This window comes from Histomonas meleagridis (assembly GCF_020186115.1).
Source record: "Histomonas meleagridis strain 2922-C6/04-10x chromosome Unknown contig_18, whole genome shotgun sequence".
NCBI classification, from domain to species: domain Eukaryota; phylum Parabasalia; order Tritrichomonadida; family Dientamoebidae; genus Histomonas; species Histomonas meleagridis.
Window position 1 is genome coordinate 119,474 of NW_027150797.1, and position 18,891 is coordinate 138,364.

An 18,891-nucleotide genomic window follows, 5' to 3' on the forward strand; every position below is an offset into this window, starting at 1 on the left:
AAGAAGCGAACGTATTATCTTGGAAAAGATTAAATAACTTAACGAATTTCATTATCTTTGTTGATATACATTTGCATTTGAAACATTTTTTTTTTGAAAGGAATTCCTTTTTGTTTCATTAAAAATCCAATTATATCATTTTTATGATATTCGCGTGCAAAACCTAGTTCTGCATTGATCTTGTTATCTTCTTCATCATCTATATCAATTCCTTTTTGTTCAATTAGAAATTTAGTAACGCTTAAATGTCCATTTGATATCAAAAATTTTATAAAAATATTATACGAATTCCAAATCATATTTCGAAAAAACGATTTAAAAATTTAACACTAAAACAACTAATCAATGTTCAGTGATTAACTCTAAATTTAATGAAATTTCTTGAATCAAGTTATTTACATTACTTATTCTTCCATACTCAAATTTGATCAATCAGAATGCATGCACCACTTCAGGCCTCCGCTCCTGAGCTCTTCGGCCGTTCATATCCCCTGAAGTGGTGCATGCAGAACGACAATTAAATATTGGATGCCGCACAGCAGACACATATTACACGTGTCGCTCTAAAATAAGTATTGAATCAAAGAGCACAAGCAAAACAATATAAAAGTTGTTGTAAATCAATCTAATTTACTTTGGCATTTTGTATTCGAGGTGCATGTGGTTGATTGGCTGCAGGCCTCTGCAAGCTCTAAGGATGTTTTCGATGCAGGCTCTTTGTTGGAATAATGAGTTAATGACTGGTGTACCAGGCGGCACTTGTGGGGCCTTTAACAAGAACGAAAGTATTGACATGACGCTGTGGAAATGTTCGAAGTCTTTCATTGTTTCATCTTTGATGTAAATTCTTGTGCACAATTCCATTAACACGACGAGATCTAACATTAATGGTGCTGCAAGTAATGAGTCTTCGCATGTGTTATGTGTTGAAATTATGTTTTCGCCACCGCAGAAGATCTTTGAGTCATACTCATCGAGAGCACGTTTAGAGTCGCCGACACTTTTTACGTATTTGATGACAACGATGTGGTCTGGATGTTCTCCTGGCGCATATAAGATTGGGTTAAGTGTAACCATATCATCAATGACAGATGCCTTTGATATTTGTTTGGATTTGAAGCATGCTTCAAATGATAAGTTAAGTCCATCATTATTACCTAAATGGTTATATGAAGTAACTGCTGTAAGCTTAATACCAGATGAGATTAAGAAATCAGAGACAACAGTCTTAAACTTGGTTTGACCAGTCTTGAAATCATCGCCCATGATAATTGCCTTCTTTTGAACGGCATATTGGATAAGACCTGGTACAAATGTGTTTTGTGGTGACCCATTAATATATGGAAAGCCTTCTTCAATGGCTGCTAACGCATATAATGTCGAAGGTGATATTTCGGGGTGCCCCTCGGCAACCGCCTTCAAAAGATTTTCTGCAGTGTCATGAACACCGGGTGTAATCTCTGAGTAACGCTCAGTGTTAGCGGACCAAAGGATGATGACTTGTTCAAGCTTGTTTTGTTCCTTGAAATCACGCATTTGCTTACGAAGTTGTTCAAGAACTTCTTGTTTGGTACCTTTTAAGGTGTTATTAGCACGTTCTTTTTGATTTGGAGCAACAAAGGAAAGATCAAAGGCAGCTGGAAGTGGTTTCATTGCTTTTAATTCATCTTCAATTTGATGAATAAGACCTGGCTCCATAACATGGGCACGCTTGACAGCAGCAAGCATATCAGCATCACTGATATCCCATCCTGAAATGACCAAATCATTGGGTGAAACCATTGGAAGAAGATCTTTGAATGCAGCAACAACTTGTTTGCCATTTTGATCATCACCTAAGTAGGTTGTGGAGCATTGTGTTAATGATCCATAGTAGTTAGCTGATTGAACACCACGTTTTGTTTCCCAAGATAATTTATGTTTGTTAGCTAAAACACCAGCAGTTAATGTGGTACCATTGTTACCACCAAGACCGACAATCATGACACCAGTTTTTGGAACCTTGGTGATTGTCTTGAACTGGAATTTCTTGGTGATTGGTTCAACAACAGCTTTACCATCAGCTGTTGTGGTAACCTTTTGAGTTTGATAGTCGTAGTTAGAGATCATAGTATCACCCTCCTGTGATACATTGGGCGTTTGGACTGAGAAGCCTGACGCAAGCATTAAGTGGTCGTATAACCGTCATGAATTGAAAAATTGAGAGTATAAACGGCCAGCCAATTCGAGAAGGGGTTGAATATGTTATTCAAAAAGTAAATGAGGTTATAAATTGAATGCATTATAATCGTTTCACACTGAACGATCTAAAATTAGTGAGAAAAAAATCATCGATGATTGACTATGTAAAACTAACGAATTATTCTCTCGTTAATCTGTGGAAAGCCAAACAACTTATTTCCAAATGAATCATAAAGGATTATTTGTTTTGTTTTATGCAAAATAATATGATATCAAAGGTTTAAAAATTTTAATTCCTTTCATCATCTTTCTGGATTAATGGTGTATCGTCAACTACCTTTTGCTCAAGCTCATCTGGATAAGTGAAAATTGGAATTCTTATAATCTTATTGTATAAGAGCATTCCGGTGAACAACAAGAAGAAACCAGCGAGTTGCATGAAACTGAAGACTGTCCATTCTTCTCCAAGGTCTGGATTACCTGTAGAATAGAAGAGAATGAGTTCAACAACCCAAATACAAAGTGTTCTGAGACCTTCGAGAATCGTTCTAATAACAGCAGAGGTGATGTTAGTGACGTACATACCGGTAACGTTGTAGAAGAGAATGACCAAGATATAAAGTATGACAAATACAATTAATACTGGTGAATTACCAATCATCTTAAATGAGTCAATAGTATCTTCGTGAACACCATTGCCTTCATCTTTGATTCCACCAGTGAAACTGATGATTGGAAGAAAGACACATCCAGTAATAATTGTTCCCCACATACCTTCAAGACCAACAATAAGAACAGGAGAAGCAGTAAGATCGTGCATAAGGAAGTCTTCGACAACAATTTGGGAGGCTTGAATTAATTGTGATCCTACTGTTAAGCAAATTGCAAGAACAACTTGACCAGTTGTAACACCTGCTTTACCAACACCAGTAGATGAAACAGCTGCAACACCAACAATTGTGAGAGCAATGATGATCAAAACAACACTCCACCACATATATGAATAATGAGGACGCTTGAGAATAAAGGCACAGAATATGGAAGAGAAAAGAACCATAGAACCACGAAGCATTTGCCAAACTGATGCTTGGATGTAAAGAAGACCAATATTCATAAGTGCTGTGGCTAAAAGATCACAACAAGCAGGAGCTGCGACAACAAAGTAAAGTTTCTTGTGTGAAGCTTTTTCAGCTTTCTCTGTTTCTTCTTGATCGACTGATTGAAGAGATTGTTCAACACCTTTCTTTTTTTGTAAACATCGCTGAATTTCATATACAATTAAAGCACTAAACATACCAACAAACATAGAACCAGTTTGGAACCATGGTTTCTTGAATTTACGTGGATCACCTCCGTATTTGGCATCTCCAACTGCTTCTTGCTCAAAGAGGAACTTCTGAATAACAACGGTGCAAGTGCCAAATAAAAGCATTCCACCAATTATGATGAATTTTTTGATGAAAGGAACTTCTTGAGCCATCGGAATGACACTTTTACGGAAACAATGATATTTCAATTTTCTATTGTTTTAAAACCGACAATGCCATTGAAAACAAAAACGATAGGGACACTTTTATAGAAAGCATACAAATTCTAAAACGATAAGAAGCCTCTTTCACGTAAACGATGAGATTTGGTTATGCAACAAAGATAATAAAAAATTTTTTCATATATGAAATAAAGATTTTGTTTACTAATAAATATGTTTGTTAATTTATTTGTTATCAGGATGTTGATCTAAAAGAATAAAAAATTGATCTCGTATAGTTGCCCAATTATCATCAAACCACTGAATTAGATCAGTTTTCTTTTTGGTTGTTTTTGGATCAAATGGAAGGTCATGTTTCTTTGACAAGAACATTGCAATATCACGATAAACAACAGATGTCGGGCGAATTGGTTTATTGTTCTTTTTTAACATGAGTAAATGATCTTCAATTTCTTTTTGTGCTCGTAATTTGTTAGGACTTCCTGGAAATATTGGCTGGCTGGGATCAATTTGATATATCAAGTCGCATAATCGTTGAGTTGCAATAGGTACCAAGCTTTGGCAACCTTGACAAAGTTGTATGATTTCTGCTAATAATTCAATTGAGTTTTGTGTTGGGCTTGTTGGTTGTGATATTTCTTCCATAATGGCGCCAAAATTTCATATCAAATGTCTTATAAATTATCTAATGAATGAAATAATTTTTATTAACAATTTTTTTAATAAATTTCGTGAAAAATCCACTTACTTCGAAATACATTTATTTAATGATCCAATCGATTGTAATTCAAACATCACAATATCAAAAATGTATTAATACATTTTACTAAACACAGATTTATTATGAAGATTTATCATGAAATCAAATGTGTAATAGAGAGAAAATTTATTAAACGCTCAATTATATTATTAAAAAAAATCAAACAAATAAAGATATTTCATAACAAAAATATCTCTTAGTCAGCTGAATCAGGATTATCATTTTTTGCATTTTTCTTTTTTGAGTTTTCTTCTTCTTCTTCCGTATCTTCTGACAAGTATTTAAAGTATGCTTTATCTTCTGCATTATCTTCTTCCTCTTCTTTATCTTCATTTGATTCTATTGTTTCATTTGTTTCATTTTCATTAACTTTTTTCTCTGGATTTATATCTTTTTTATCAAGGAAGTTCAAGACCATAGCGATTACAATTAACCCCATTGACACTCCATGGTTTACTGTGAACTTCTTATTTTGGAAAAGAAGATATGAAATGATAACCGTAAACCCTTTTCGAAGTGAAGTGACCATAACCGTCGTAACCGAACCGAAAACTGACATCAAAAGATAAACAAATTCAACGCCAACAGCTCCTAACAGAGAAAACATCAGCATTGGAACAACGACCTTTGGGTTTTCTTTACATTGATTAAATCCTTTTTCAAACTCGCCAAGGAATAAAGCAATGATTGCAAGATATAATGCACCTGTTAAATATACCATTGATATTACCTCTCGTTGAGGGGCTTTATACTCTTTCAATGCTTTCTCTTGGAAGTTTGAACAAAAGGCATCAAGACATAAAGAAATAATACTGGCTAATATTCCTTTAAAATCGTATTGATTTTTGACTTTTTTGTCACTTAGTGATACGCCAATGAGACCAACTGTAAGCAAAACAGCAGCACTAATTTTTGTCCAAGAATATCGCTTTTTTAAAAATATGACACCGCCAATCATCACTGGAATGACTTTGGATGATCTAAAAACAACTTGTGTTGGATAACTTAATTTTGAAGAAGAGTAATTTGCAAGAGTCATTGACCCACAGAGAAATGCGCTAATTATTGCATAAAATCCAATGTTACACGTCAATTTCACCTTTCCTCGTATTAACGATATTACGAATGAGACAGAAATAAGTGAGTAACATACAAATTGGAAAAAGGTAACAAAAAAAATTTGTTTCATTCCATAAATCGACATTAGTTTTTCTTGTGCTGTGCCTTGTAAAAGAAATGATGTAAAAATACCGCAAACGCCAACGAAAAGGATAAGTTGTCTTGGCCAATTAGTAACGTTGATTCCAAAGAGAAAATGTTCTTTCTCCATTTTATTAATAAAATTCATACCAACCAAACAAACTTAGTTAAATTTGAATTAAAAAACGGTCGACCTTAACTGGAACCAAAATTTCGCCAAATTAATTAAAAATAATGTTAATACATTTATATTGTTTTTATTTTTATCTTGATTTTATAATTTACATATATAATTATGTAGGGTTAATTGTATAATTAAAATCATTAAAAATGAGATACATCGAAACGTTGCTATTAAGCTTTGATAGAAAATGTATGTCAAAAGAAAGTTTTTCTCATATGATAAAATAAAATACTAATGTACCACAACATTTAAATGGTTTGAAACTATTTTAAAGCACAATGAAGGAAATATTAATACTACACTTTTTATTAAAAACCGTTTATTTTCCACCAGGGTTTGACGGTTATGTTGCTTTTTTATGTTCATTCCTGCTGACATCCGCAGGAAGATCCTTCACTACTTCTTTAAAAATGGTGTAATCGTTGTTTCAGCTAATAACGCTGGGGTACACGAAGAGCTTAATGTTCTTAATATCTATGTTTTCCAAATTGGTCGTTCATTTGTTAATCGAGGATTTGCCAAAAAGCAATATGTATGGAATCACGCTTATTACGTATTAAATGAAAAAGGTGTTCGATATCTTCAAGACTACTTTGGTCTCTCACCAGAAACTATACCATTAATACTAAAAAGCTGTAGAGTATACCTACTTAGACCCAAGCGTCCTCGTCCTCCTTGTAAAAAGCGGTATAGTGGTTTCATCCGCCCAGGACGTGGCAATTTCTGTGGCCATAAATCAGAAAACATACCGTAGAAAGCACTGAGGGAATACCTGCAGAAAATGACCCAAAAGAGTAAGTCATTTTAGTTTTCACGGTCAACCAAAAATCGATTTGATGTTTTTGATCATCTATTTAAAAAAAATTTAAGTTTAGCTAAACATAAAAAGTATTTTAATTCTTTTTGTTCATAAAAACAATAAATCGCATAAATGCCTTAGCAAATTATCCTTTTGTGTTGGAAAGTCACGGTGAGGTCACTTCACAGTTGACCGTTTTCATATCACAAAAGTTTGGTCGTTTTCTGAAGGAATGATGCGCTTTGAAGAATAATGTGAGATTATCATTTATAGTTAATATCAACATTTATAATTCGAGTTCCATAATTCCCTATTTTAGTTATTATTTATATTAAAAAATAAGACAATATTATAAATAAATTGATGAGAAAAATGAGGATTAATTTTCATCACAAAAAGCAGTACACAAAAATTGAATTTGAAAGAGTCAAAACAAAATTGAATTCAACTACTGGTGATCGCTTGCAATTTTCACACAATTATCGCTTATTGAAGTTTTTTCATATAGCAAAACCCTTACGCAGTTATTAAAGGCAACCATTTATATGCCAACTCTTTGTCTTAAAAACGAACCTTAAAAAAATATATAATTCTTTATTATTTTCATGATACATGCATTTCTTTTTCTTCGTTACTTGAAAAGAGGTTTAATTGAATTTTGGATAGGGGCTTATCAAAACGAGCTTTTCTGAGCTTTTTCAATCAATTCAAATTTCAATAGATAGGAACACTGCTAATCATGGAAGATTCCAAGCATTTCAGCTCAGATGCAGTATCTGACGACGGAAATCCAATTGCGATCTCCGACGGCGATGAAAGATCTATGTCAAAGCAAAGCATTGACACTGAAAATGTTCAAAAACTTGAAGATGAAGAAGAAGAAATCGAAGACACACCTAAAAAACGTATCACCCGTTTTCAAGCTATTATGAGTTGCTTGAACTCACTTTTGGGTGCCGGTATTTTAAGTATTCCAAACTCATTCACATATTGTGGTATTGTCCCTTCACTCATCATTCTTACCTTAGTTGCTGTTCTTTCTCATGTTTCCACCGTTCTTACAGTTAAGCTTCAGCGTCGTGTTAATTCTGATGGTCTTGATGATCTTGCTTTCAAGACACTTGGCAGAGCCGGCCAGCTTGCCATTTCTATTCTTTCCATGCTTTTCCTTATTTCTGCTATGGTTGCCTATTTGATCATTTCATCAGATAATGTTATTTCATGGCTTTCCCTTGCTAACATTAAAATTGATGTTCTCTGGAAGCGTGTTATCCTTGTTTTGATCAACTCTCTTATTCTTCCAATTGCATTAACAATTCCAAGAACCGGAGCTACCATCATTGGCAAACTTTCTGTTGTTTCCTTTGTTCTTATTCTCTTCTTCTGTGTTGCCATGGTCGTCAAAGCCATCCAAAAACTTCCAAATGAAGGAGTTGCTGATATATCAATTGCCAAGATGGACTTTGGTGTTTTCTCATCCATATCAATTTACGGCCTTGCCTTTGCACTTCCAGTTGTTATCTTACCACTTATCAATCCATATAATACTGATATCCATAAGCGTGAAGTTGTCAGTTTATGGTCCATTATCCTCTGTTATGTTGTCGTTATCATTCCAGGTATCCTTGGGTATCTTATGTTTGGAAGTAAGACCGAATCAATTATTTTATCATCATTTCCTGATAACGATGTCCTTATCATTATAGTTCGTGTAGGCTTCTACATTGTCGTTATTCTTAGTTATCCATCAATTGGTCTAAGTTTAATGAGCTCATGGAGTCAGATCATATTTAAGACTGTCAAGCAAGCTGAGCTTCCAGCGTTAAAGAGAGCATTAGTTCTCGTCTTAACTAACATTATTCCATTAGCTTTCGCTGTGTTTTTGCCAAATGCAAGACCAGCACTGTCCATTGGCGGTGCACTTGGTGGGTGCTTAGTCGACTTCTTCTTCCCACCGTTCATCTGGATTAGGATTTCGAAGAAGAAATTCTTAAGTGTCCAAAACATTTTGTGCGCAATCTTCGCACTTTTCGGCGTCGTATCGGCCGGTATTTCAACGTATCAGGCTATTGAGGATGCAATCAAGTCTTTTTCATAGAAAAGATATTTGAGAAGAAGAATAAAGTTTTAAAATTTTCTTTTCTTTTAATCATTTTCATTATGTTTGAGATTTTTATTATAAAAAACTTTCGGAGTTTGAGAGATGAAATAAAAAATCGAAACAAAAGAATTTTATTGCTAAACGGAATTCGTCGGTGATGCGTTCGCTTGGACAAAGTCTTCTGGATGAAATGCTCTCAAAAAGTATTTGAGAAGAATTGAAATTTGGCATTTTTTTATGACGATTTAATACTGTTCAAAAGTTGCTATGAAACGTTTGGTTGTAAATACGATCAAGTGGCAGATGTCAGGAATAAATTATGCACAATCCTGTCAGCGGCAATGTCTCAACTGCCTGAGTCAAGAGGCCACCCCAAAAAGTAGACCACCCCATAATTACAGCTTTTGGTGTTTGGTTATGACTTGATCCCTCCTGTTTAAGCATCTTTGAAATATAATTTAATATAAATTATGCAATTGCTGAATTTATTGAATATTAAACAAAAAAAGATTTTAATTTCTAAAAAACAAATGATTTCATTTTATTAATCATTTTTATGGAAGGTATTACGTGAATGCTATAACGTTTAATGAAACTAACTTTAAATTTTATATACAGTTAAGAGCATATCCTCATATCCTTCATCTGATGAAGATGATGATGAACTTGGTTCTTTTGGCCTCTTTTCTGGCATTGGCAAATTGAACGTTGTTAGCTCGAAATCGTATGTTTCATCGCCCTTCAGTGTGCTCGATTTCTTCTTCTTGTCATTAGGCTCGCTCTTTTTCTTGTGTACCTTCAGTGAATTTGATTTAGATTGGTCAATTGGCTTCAACTTTTTACCTTTTTGATTGATCTTTGATGGCGCTGCAATTGGACTTTTCTGTGGCTTTCTTGGCGATGTAGTTTGTTTAGGAGATGGGAATGAGTTGAGTTGTTTGTCTAAATCAAGATTAGGAACCCATTTCTTTTGGTTATTTGCAGTATTTAATAGGAAATTCATTACACTTGAAAGTTCAAGTTTGTGACCTTTGATAAACTGTAACAGATCAGGAGGCATGTCATCATTTGCTTGAACTGCAGAAAGAGATAACATTGGAATTAGATAATTAAGTGTTTGAAGATATAATTGTCTTACTTTCGCAATGTAATTGGAAGATCCAAGAAGATACATTGATGTAAGAATAGAGGATGGTTGGTCTTTACATAATTTTTTAATATTTTCATTTCCTACAATCGATTTAGAATCTGTGGACGATAGAAAAACCGATAGAGCCGATATGATATTTGACTTGGACGATAGAGCGGTTAATATGTCGAGCGAATTCTGTTTGTTGATTGTTGCATATGTAAGTAATTTATGGGCAATATTACATTCAAAGTAAATGTTTTGAACACTTTTAAGAAGGTTTAGAATGGTATTTTTAGTTTTTTCATTGATCTCAAGGAATGAAAATGAAGCGCATACTACAAATGACATAAGTTCTTTAGTTTGTGCATCTGTATGTTGCATATTGAACAAAGCTGCAATTGATTCTACTGAATTTTGATATTGATTTAAAATAAGTTTTTTTACAATTGATTTTTGCGCATTAAGTTGCATTTCATCAAAAACAAGTTGAACTCCAAGTAATGGAATCTCGCGCTTGTTGCTTATGAGGAGCGGAATTTGGTTGGCGAATGAACTTTTGAACGAATGATTTGATTTGTAAAGTTTCGAGAAAAGTTCATAAGCAAAAGCTTCATCGCTAGGGAACTTATTATCAATGTTGAGCTTACGCATCAAAAAGAAAGAAAACGCATCGAATAATGGATCATTGCGTGGAATGATTTCAGATAGGAAAAGTTTGGAAATTGTATCAATAGAATCATCAGATGGGTTACATTCAAGGCTGCCGAAGTATGGTGCTAAAGTGGATGAAATTATTTTTGGATCTTGAGAATTACAAATTTGATTGATTAAATTTGGATGTTTTTTGAACAGTTGTGTAAGTACGATCCTTGAGTTAGGTATTGATGTTATTGACTTTGCAAATGGAATCAAGTTTGTTTGAGGAATAATTTGAATGATGTATTCATTAATAATTGGATCGTTTAACTTACTAATAATATCAATATAAAAAGAAGTGTCAGCATTGCGAGGAACTACTGGAGCTAAGCTTGATTTGTCGAAATTATATGGGAATTTCGTATTTTGCAATAAATTTTTCCAAAATGTTTTCAATGTTTGCAAAGGTAATTCAGATGGAATTTGTTGCAACTTTAAATTTGTAAATTGAGAAGATAGATAACTTAAAGCAATGGTAGAAAATGGTGGTTCTTGTGTACAAAGAATTAATATTGATACAGAAATTTTGATATCCGAATTAGGAAGAGAGGAAAACTTTCCCTTGAACTCTCTTGCTGATTTCTTTGATGCCATTTCCAATAAATTGATATTATCGGCGGAAAACATTTTTTGCCGTTTTTTATTTTATAACGTAAACAGAAATAGAATACTTTACATAACCCATTTTTGTGAAAACTCGAATTTTTAGTAAACTATTTAATCCAATTTTCATTTCAAAGGTGGATTACCGCTGTGCATTATTTTCTCTTTATCCATCTTCTAAAATACATTATGCAACTTTTTGCAAAAAGCTTGATGGAGAAAATGATTATATTGTAATTTCACGTGGAAATATTTTACAATTTTATGAAATCCAAAATTCAAATTTTATCCAAAAATATGAATATTCTATATTTGGTAGTTGTTATCATATAAATTCTATTTATGTACAATCCAAAAATAAATCTATTTTATTAATTGCTCTTTCCAATTTAAAATTTTGTTTACTTGAAATGAACAATGGAATATTTTCCACAATCCAAAATGGCGATTTATATTCATCTTTAGGAACTACACTTGAGCCGACATTTAAAACACAAACATATAAAAATCATTTCTTCATACAAACATCACATGAAGTAATTCAGCAATATTTAATTTTGGACAATATTCAACTTTCAATTCGGAAAAATTTGTTTTTTTCCACAAGTTATATCATTGATTTCCAAATATTATATGAAGCTAATGATTCGATTTTTATTATAGTTTTAATAAATGAATTATTAGATAATACATTAATTCAAATCTGGAAAATTAATGAAGATCAAACATTAGTTATTGAACATGAAACACCTAAAAATTCACAAAAAATTTGTTTAGTTAATCAAAACAATTTTTTTGTATTTTGTTCGAATAAAATTATTTCATTTACATATGAAAATGAAATATTAAATAGAAATGAAGAAATTAATTTTAGTTTTGATTTTGTATTTAATGATATTAAATTTGTTTCAAATCAAATAATTTGTATTACAAATTATAAAGAAATTTTATGTTTTAAAAATAAAGAATTGATTAAAATTAATGAAAATTTAAATTCTTTTTTAATTATTCCAATTAATGAATTTGAGATTTTATTTTTGTCATATTATGATGAATCAATTTTAATAAATTTAAATACAAATTATTCAAAAGTTGTAATTTCTTCTCGTGGACCAATTCATAAATTTATAAAATTAAATGAGAATAGAATTTTTGGACTTTGTTCATCAAAACATTTAGTTGATATTCAAAACGTTTTACAATTTAAAGAAATAATTCGAATTCAAACAACAAATTTATCAAATGTTTGGTTTTATAATGATTCAACATTACTTATAACTAATGAAGGTCAAACGAATTTAATACATTTTGATATACATTTGAATTCTTGTGATTTAATTAACACAGAAATAAATGAAACGAATGAAACCATTTATTTCCATATTTACGAAGAAAATTTTATTCAAATTACAACTAATTCTATTTTAACTAAAACAATTTCATTAAACTTCGATCAAGTTATTACATGTGGATCATCTTCAATAGATAATATTATAATATGTCAAAATAATAAATTAATTTCAATTTATAATTATAATGGTGAAATATTAAATCAAATTTTATTTTTTGTTACTATTCATTGTATATCATTAAATGATTCATTAATAGTTCTTTCTTCATGGGAAACATCGACAATTTATATTTGTTCGATAAATGATTTTTCTTTAATTAAAGAATATTCAAATGTTTCACTTATTGATATAATTTCATATAATAATTTCTTTATAGGAATTGAGACAAATGATTTTTATTATTGTTTTGATATAAATAATATTAATAAAAATCGATGTGAAGGAACGCATAAACGAATTGTTGAATTATATAATAATGATTTAATGATTATTGGAGAAAATAATTATATTTTACATGAATTAAATTTAATGAAAACAAATATTCCAAATTGTTATTTTGCTGATTCATTTAATAATTTATTTGCGATAATAAATTCAAATGAAATTATAATGTATAAAATTCTACAACCTGTTTATACTATAAATGAATATAAATTTGATTTTGTTTTTCTTGATATAATACAAACTTCAAATTCAAATTATTTCGTAATTATAAAAAATGAATTTGGTCAAAAATTATTTAAAACTGAAAACATTTTTGATTTTAAATCATATCAATTCGTTACTGAACTAAAATATGAGAAATTAAATAATCAATTAATACTATTTAAAAATTATTTATTTGTGTTGAATGATAATAAAATTATTTCATTTAATGAAGAATTAGTTCAATGTTTAATTTTTAATACAGAAAAAATAATTTTAGGAATAATTCAACTTCAAAATGTTTTTGTTATTATATTTTCTGATTCTATTTCATTATTTGATCTTGATATTATATCGAAGACATCTTTACTATTAAAAGAATTAAATAATTTTGAAGTTGGTTGTAATATTAAATGTTTTTCTAATTATCAAAATAAAATAATTATTGGAGATTATTACGATTCGATTAAAGTTTATGAAATTAATAATTATGAAATAAAAGAAATTGCTCGTGAATGTCATGAAATTGATGTTGAAAATTGTGCTATTTATAATGAGTATAATTTATTTTGTGTTGATCATTTAAGTTATTTATATCATATGATAATTGATAATAATAGTTTTAATTATATAAGTAAACAAATTAAAATTATTTCTGTGTATGATATTTCTTCTTGTTCTTTGTCTGTTTTTAATAATAATGACGGATTATTTATTGGAATGGAATTTGGTGATATTATCTTTATTAAATTGATCGAAATTGATGCAAAAATTTTTGAGTTTCTTCAAAATGAATTTGAATCAATTGGAAAATTTAATCAACAAAATACTGCAAATGCAAAAATTGGTAACTTTGAATTTATTAATATCTCTTTTGTCAATATGAAATTAGCAGAATATTTCATGAAGTTAAAGAAAGAAGAAAAATTGAAAATAACCCAAAAATATGATTTAGATTTGGAAAGTTGTGAAGAGTATCTAAGAAACCTGTTTGGTAATTGTAATATATTATTAGATGAATAAAAGTTTTTACATGTAAATTATGTATATTTTTTAATAGATGTGATATAATCAATTAAATTAATCTTTAAATATTTCTGTTTCTTCTTTTATGCAACAGCTATTGATTTCAAAACATTAAAATTTAAAATAACATTTCCCGCAAAAGCTATAAATTATAATCTTCTTACCACATTAACTTACAAACAATATTTTCATTTATTTAAAAAATATTTATAAAATTTCATATAAATAACTTTATTTAATCCATGTAATGATCCATTTGGTGTTTCTTCACATACATATAACCATAACAAAATATTCCGAATGATGCAAATATAACAAACAAGCACGTCGGCAAGTTAATAAATGTCAACGTGCCAAACGCGCCGCGTGCAAGCAAAGTGATCAGTGCCATCACTCCGCAGTCGGTTATCAAAAAGTAAATATCGAATTTGAATAGGTTCAAAATGACAACGTTTACAACGCGGAGAACATAAACAGCGATTCTCGTGAATTTGGCCTGCTTGTTAAGGAGCTCAGGAACTGTTAATAACCCAGATCCAACGTAATGGTAAGAAAGTCGGTTTTTGTCATTTCGAATTATATTTGTGCCATTTTTGAAGCCTAAAACAGTTACCTTCTGTGGATTGAACGTGTTGAATTGTACATAGACATCACCTGGAGTACACCACCATGATCTCATGGAAGATCTCATATCTTCAATCGATTTATAGGTATATGGACTAAAGAATGTACCTCCACCAATGTAACGGAAATTCTCTTCCCTGAAGGCTTTGGATTTCTCAAAGGCTTTGATTTGTTCTTGTGGTAAATGGAATAAATTTGTACTGCCAAGATCTGATAAAAGACTTTCATTAATAGTATAATCACCAATGGAAAAACTCTTAATGTAATTTGGTTGTTTGAAATTCTTTCTTGTTGGGTTTGAATAAAGATACCACTTTTTAAAAGATATTGAGGAAATTTGATATGAATACCAGCCTTTGGAGTAAGTACATTCTTGGCGCTCAACACCATGGCTATCTTTTTTAATATAACATGATTCTTCGTATTGACAATATTGCACCTTTCTGGAAAGTCGAGCAGTATCCGCCTGTATATTGAAATAACTGTCGTATATTGGATAGTATTTTGGATGTTTTGAAGATAAATGAACAATTGCATTGTCAATATCTGGATTATAATGCTTAGAAATATGGTAATATTCTGTTAAAACTTCATGTGAAAGTTTGGTACGCCTTTCATATCGCACCTCGAACAGGAAATAAATGAACCAAAAGAAACCGTGTACATACAAAACATTCATTTGCACGATTAATTGCCACTTTTCCCAAAAATCGATTTAAATTTTATCCGAACAAATAAAGAAATCATCTATTATAACCATTTCCTATGCTAAAATAAAAATGCGCATGGAAGCTAGATAAAAAGAATTTCACAAGATCAAAAAATTTTCGAATTACACAATAATTACATAAAATTAATTCCTTGTTTAAAATGAAATAAACAATAAAAAAGAGTATTTGGACTCAAACATTTAGTTTTAATTCACTTAAAGAATACAAATACACAAAATTAATCGTCTTGATCTGTACCAGATGCTGTACCATATTCATTTTGTGTGTCATATTCAGCTGTGTTTTCCTCTTCTTCTCCGGAAGATTCATCAAATGAAACTTCGTCGGATTCAGATTCGGTTGAAGTTGGATTTGATTCCGAATCGTACGAAACGAATTCGAATCTTTTTTTATCACTTCGCGAATCTTCAGAACTCAGATATTGATCAACGGATGCAATACCTTTCTTAGCCAAAAGTTCGCGCACCTTCTGATAGGTAACCTGCGAAAATTTGGCGATATTTATTCGGATGGTTTCGCTATCAGATTTCGGTGGAAATTTTTGTGGCTGATAACGTTGGACAATATCAACAATTTCGCTGGCTGATTCGTCTGTTGGAAGGTATTCAAGCTTCCGACAGAGATCAATAGCTTGATTCCGAGAAATTATACTTCTTAATTTTCGAAACTCTAAAAGTGATGGTGGAGATGGGAAATCAAGAACGTCCTCTTGATTGGCAAGCATTTCTTGGAATTCTTCTATGTTGTTTGGGATGAGTTGAATCTGAGATAAAAAATCTTCAAAATCTGTGTCGTATTTTCCCTTCCAATCTGTTGGATTTAGTTTTATGGACTTAATGTCAGATAATATGGCTTGAAATATTGTTTGAAGAGAAAGGGCAAGTGATGATTCTGGATCAAAATTTTGTATAAACTTTGCGAATTTACTTTCAAACGCTGATATAAATTCGGCTGGAGAAGGAAATTTATTGTTTTCTAAGTAATCGATCCAAGATGTAAAATCAAAAAAAAATTCAGAACCTTTTGTTTGATTTAAATAATGTTGAACAAAAATCCCTAGGTTGCTGTCTAGATTCATTTGGAAACATGTTATTGCCTTTTTCTTGAAGAGTTCCATATAAATGCTGTCAACCCTGATTCCAATCTGCGCCGGTTATTCCGTTGTATTGTTATCAAAATTGTGTTGTGGCGGTTTACATTGAGTTGGATCCAAAACCGCGCTAACGCAGAAATTAAAATGTTGAAAAACAAAATATTAAAATGCGCTCATTCAATTTTTACAGATGACAAAGATCTAGGGAACTAGTATAAGCAATGCCTTATTAAAGAACAAAAAAAAGATTAAAATTAGAAAACATTTTGTAATTTACCTAAATTATGGTACTTATATTATTACCAACAGACTTCTTACAACAACTCATTGTGATAAAATGTTTTTGTTCAAAAATTTGTTGCATATATTGTGATACTATCTATAACAACGGTTCAAATAAAAATACTATATGTACGGAATATAAGCATCAAAGGCGCTTGCGTTATGCTAAAAATACAGATGAATTTAAGTATAAAAAGTATTACAAGTTTTTTAAAATAAAATCCTCTTTTTTTATAATTGTTTTTCTTCACGTGCTTTGTTAAAATAACTGGTTATAATTTTACCCATCCTAATAAGTGTTCATAAAATATATGTTGAAATCTTGAATTGATCTTAATGTTTCATAAAAACATTTAACTGAGTGAATTATTTTTCCAATAATAATATTCTTCTTGATAAAATCAAAGCTGGAACACTTTGTGAGTTAGGGAAAAAATAATTTATTTGGGTTGCAAAAGATTCTAAGCTTTATTCTTTCAATGTCAAATAAACTATTCAAAAAAATCATCTTTACAAATTTTATTAAAAGGTACTTTTTAAGATTGGTGTGAAATTGTTTGTTAATAAACATCATTTTCCAATATTGGAAAATTATAAAAATACAAAAAACCAAAAGAAGTTTTTCGTCTTTTAATAAAACGTGCCTTAATTAAAACAAATTTCTCATTCGTGCAAACACAGCGTTTTATTATACTCGTAATTATATCAAACAGTTGTTTATTCACCTTTCATCTAATCAGATGTGAAGGATTCATATTCAGATGATTCAGATTCGTCTGAATTTGCCACAAAAAATAGATCTGTTTTGATTCGCTGGTTTTTCATTATCTTTTTTGAATCGTTTTGGAACATCCTTGAAATAGGTTCTTCAACATCATCTGGTTTTGCAAAACCAACTTGGATAAATTTGTTATTGAACACGCTCTTTTTCGATACCACAGCAAGGTATGCTGCTTTGATTGTTGCAAATTCGATCAGAGCAAACATTTCATCTCTTACTACTTGAATTCCTACCACTTGGCCAAATGTCTTGAAATAATTAAAAAGCCTAGAAACAGTGTTCAGGTTTGGTTCTAGTCCAAGAACATAAACGATATAACGCTCTCGAGTAACATTTTTTCTTAAAATTTGATAGTCAGTAGTCTTTTCAAATGTTTTGATGTATTCGTAAAGGGATTGAGAAAAAATCTGAGAGTATTTTTCTCCTAAAAAATCTTTTGTCTCAGAAGCTAATGTATCCATAGTGGTATCCTTATTCTTTAATAAGCTTAGGACAAATTGGTTAAATATTGGAACATTAGTTAAAATGTGGTTTTTCTTGGTAAATTGTAGGATCCATTTTTTAATTGAATTAGCTTGGATCTCGGAAATTTCCATATGTAATGTGACATTTAATTTATAATTCAATTTTTAATGACAATATTTTTTATATAGAATTTTTTCACTAGACTTGAGTGACCACTCAAAGCCACGTCAAACTTGCAAGGGCTTAAGATATCATTAAATTTGAATAAAGAAATAAACAAACTTTTAATTTGTAAGTGTTTCTTCATAAAACCAAATATGAACAAAAATCAACATTATTCAAAAATTGCAACACAGAGTTTACTTTTGGTGAATTGGGTAACCGTTTAAATTATTTTTGGGAACAACTCAACTTTTTGTGTTGTTTATATAGACACTTTTTGACCTGGCAAAAATTAAGAATAGAAATTTTTCTTTAAAAAACGCATGTTTTAGAGATTTGTTCACTGATTCAGTTGATATATTATATAATATATATTTTTTTTTATCACAAGGTTGCTGTATAATTCATTTCATTATAGTATATATTTCTTGCAAGTCCATAGATTTCATCATCTTCCGAATCTTGAAGCACATTAATTTCATCCATTAACATTCCGTTTTCGAACACCATCTGGAGCAGCTCTCTAATGTTTCCAGTTTCTGCCACATTAATCAAATTGGAAATTGCATCTAGTGCAACAATTTG

At 30.7% G+C, this 18,891-nt stretch overlaps 7 protein-coding genes across 7 annotated transcripts; 2 read left to right on the forward strand and 5 right to left on the reverse strand.

Moving 5' to 3' along the window:
• Positions 1-630: 630 nt before the first annotated feature.
• On the reverse strand, positions 631-2,166 carry GO595_002402 (Inositol-3-phosphate synthase; the record flags this gene model as incomplete). Its single annotated transcript, XM_067915308.1, has 1 exon — positions 631-2,166. The coding sequence occupies one exon, from the start codon at positions 2,164-2,166 to the stop codon at positions 631-633; it is 1,536 nt and encodes a 511-aa protein (XP_067777339.1).
• A 304-nt stretch (positions 2,167-2,470) lies between these two features.
• Positions 2,471-3,661, reverse strand: GO595_002403 (putative integral membrane protein; the record flags this gene model as incomplete). The annotated part of the gene is made up of 1 exon (XM_067915309.1): positions 2,471-3,661. The coding sequence occupies one exon, from the start codon at positions 3,659-3,661 to the stop codon at positions 2,471-2,473; it is 1,191 nt and encodes a 396-aa protein (XP_067777340.1).
• A 965-nt stretch (positions 3,662-4,626) lies between these two features.
• On the reverse strand, positions 4,627-5,469 carry GO595_002404 (Adenosine 3'-phospho 5'-phosphosulfate transporter 2; the record flags this gene model as incomplete). Its single annotated transcript, XM_067915310.1, has 1 exon — positions 4,627-5,469. One exon carries the CDS (start codon positions 5,467-5,469, stop codon positions 4,627-4,629), a length of 843 nt encoding a protein of 280 aa, XP_067777341.1.
• Positions 5,470-6,172: 703 nt separating this feature from the next.
• On the forward strand, positions 6,173-6,568 carry GO595_002405 (Plectin/S10 domain containing protein; the record flags this gene model as incomplete). Its single annotated transcript, XM_067915311.1, has 1 exon — positions 6,173-6,568. The coding sequence occupies one exon, from the start codon at positions 6,173-6,175 to the stop codon at positions 6,566-6,568; it is 396 nt and encodes a 131-aa protein (XP_067777342.1).
• Positions 6,569-7,352: 784 nt separating this feature from the next.
• On the forward strand, positions 7,353-8,711 carry GO595_002406 (Transmembrane amino acid transporter protein; the record flags this gene model as incomplete). The annotated part of the gene is made up of 1 exon (XM_067915313.1): positions 7,353-8,711. The coding sequence occupies one exon, from the start codon at positions 7,353-7,355 to the stop codon at positions 8,709-8,711; it is 1,359 nt and encodes a 452-aa protein (XP_067777343.1).
• Positions 8,712-9,315: 604 nt separating this feature from the next.
• Positions 9,316-11,136, reverse strand: GO595_002407 (uncharacterized protein; the record flags this gene model as incomplete). The annotated part of the gene is made up of 1 exon (XM_067915314.1): positions 9,316-11,136. The coding sequence occupies one exon, from the start codon at positions 11,134-11,136 to the stop codon at positions 9,316-9,318; it is 1,821 nt and encodes a 606-aa protein (XP_067777344.1).
• Positions 11,137-15,740: 4,604 nt separating this feature from the next.
• GO595_002408 (uncharacterized protein) lies at positions 15,741-16,640 on the reverse strand (the record flags this gene model as incomplete). Its single annotated transcript, XM_067915315.1, has 1 exon — positions 15,741-16,640. The coding sequence occupies one exon, from the start codon at positions 16,638-16,640 to the stop codon at positions 15,741-15,743; it is 900 nt and encodes a 299-aa protein (XP_067777345.1).
• Positions 16,641-18,891: the final 2,251 nt, after the last annotated feature.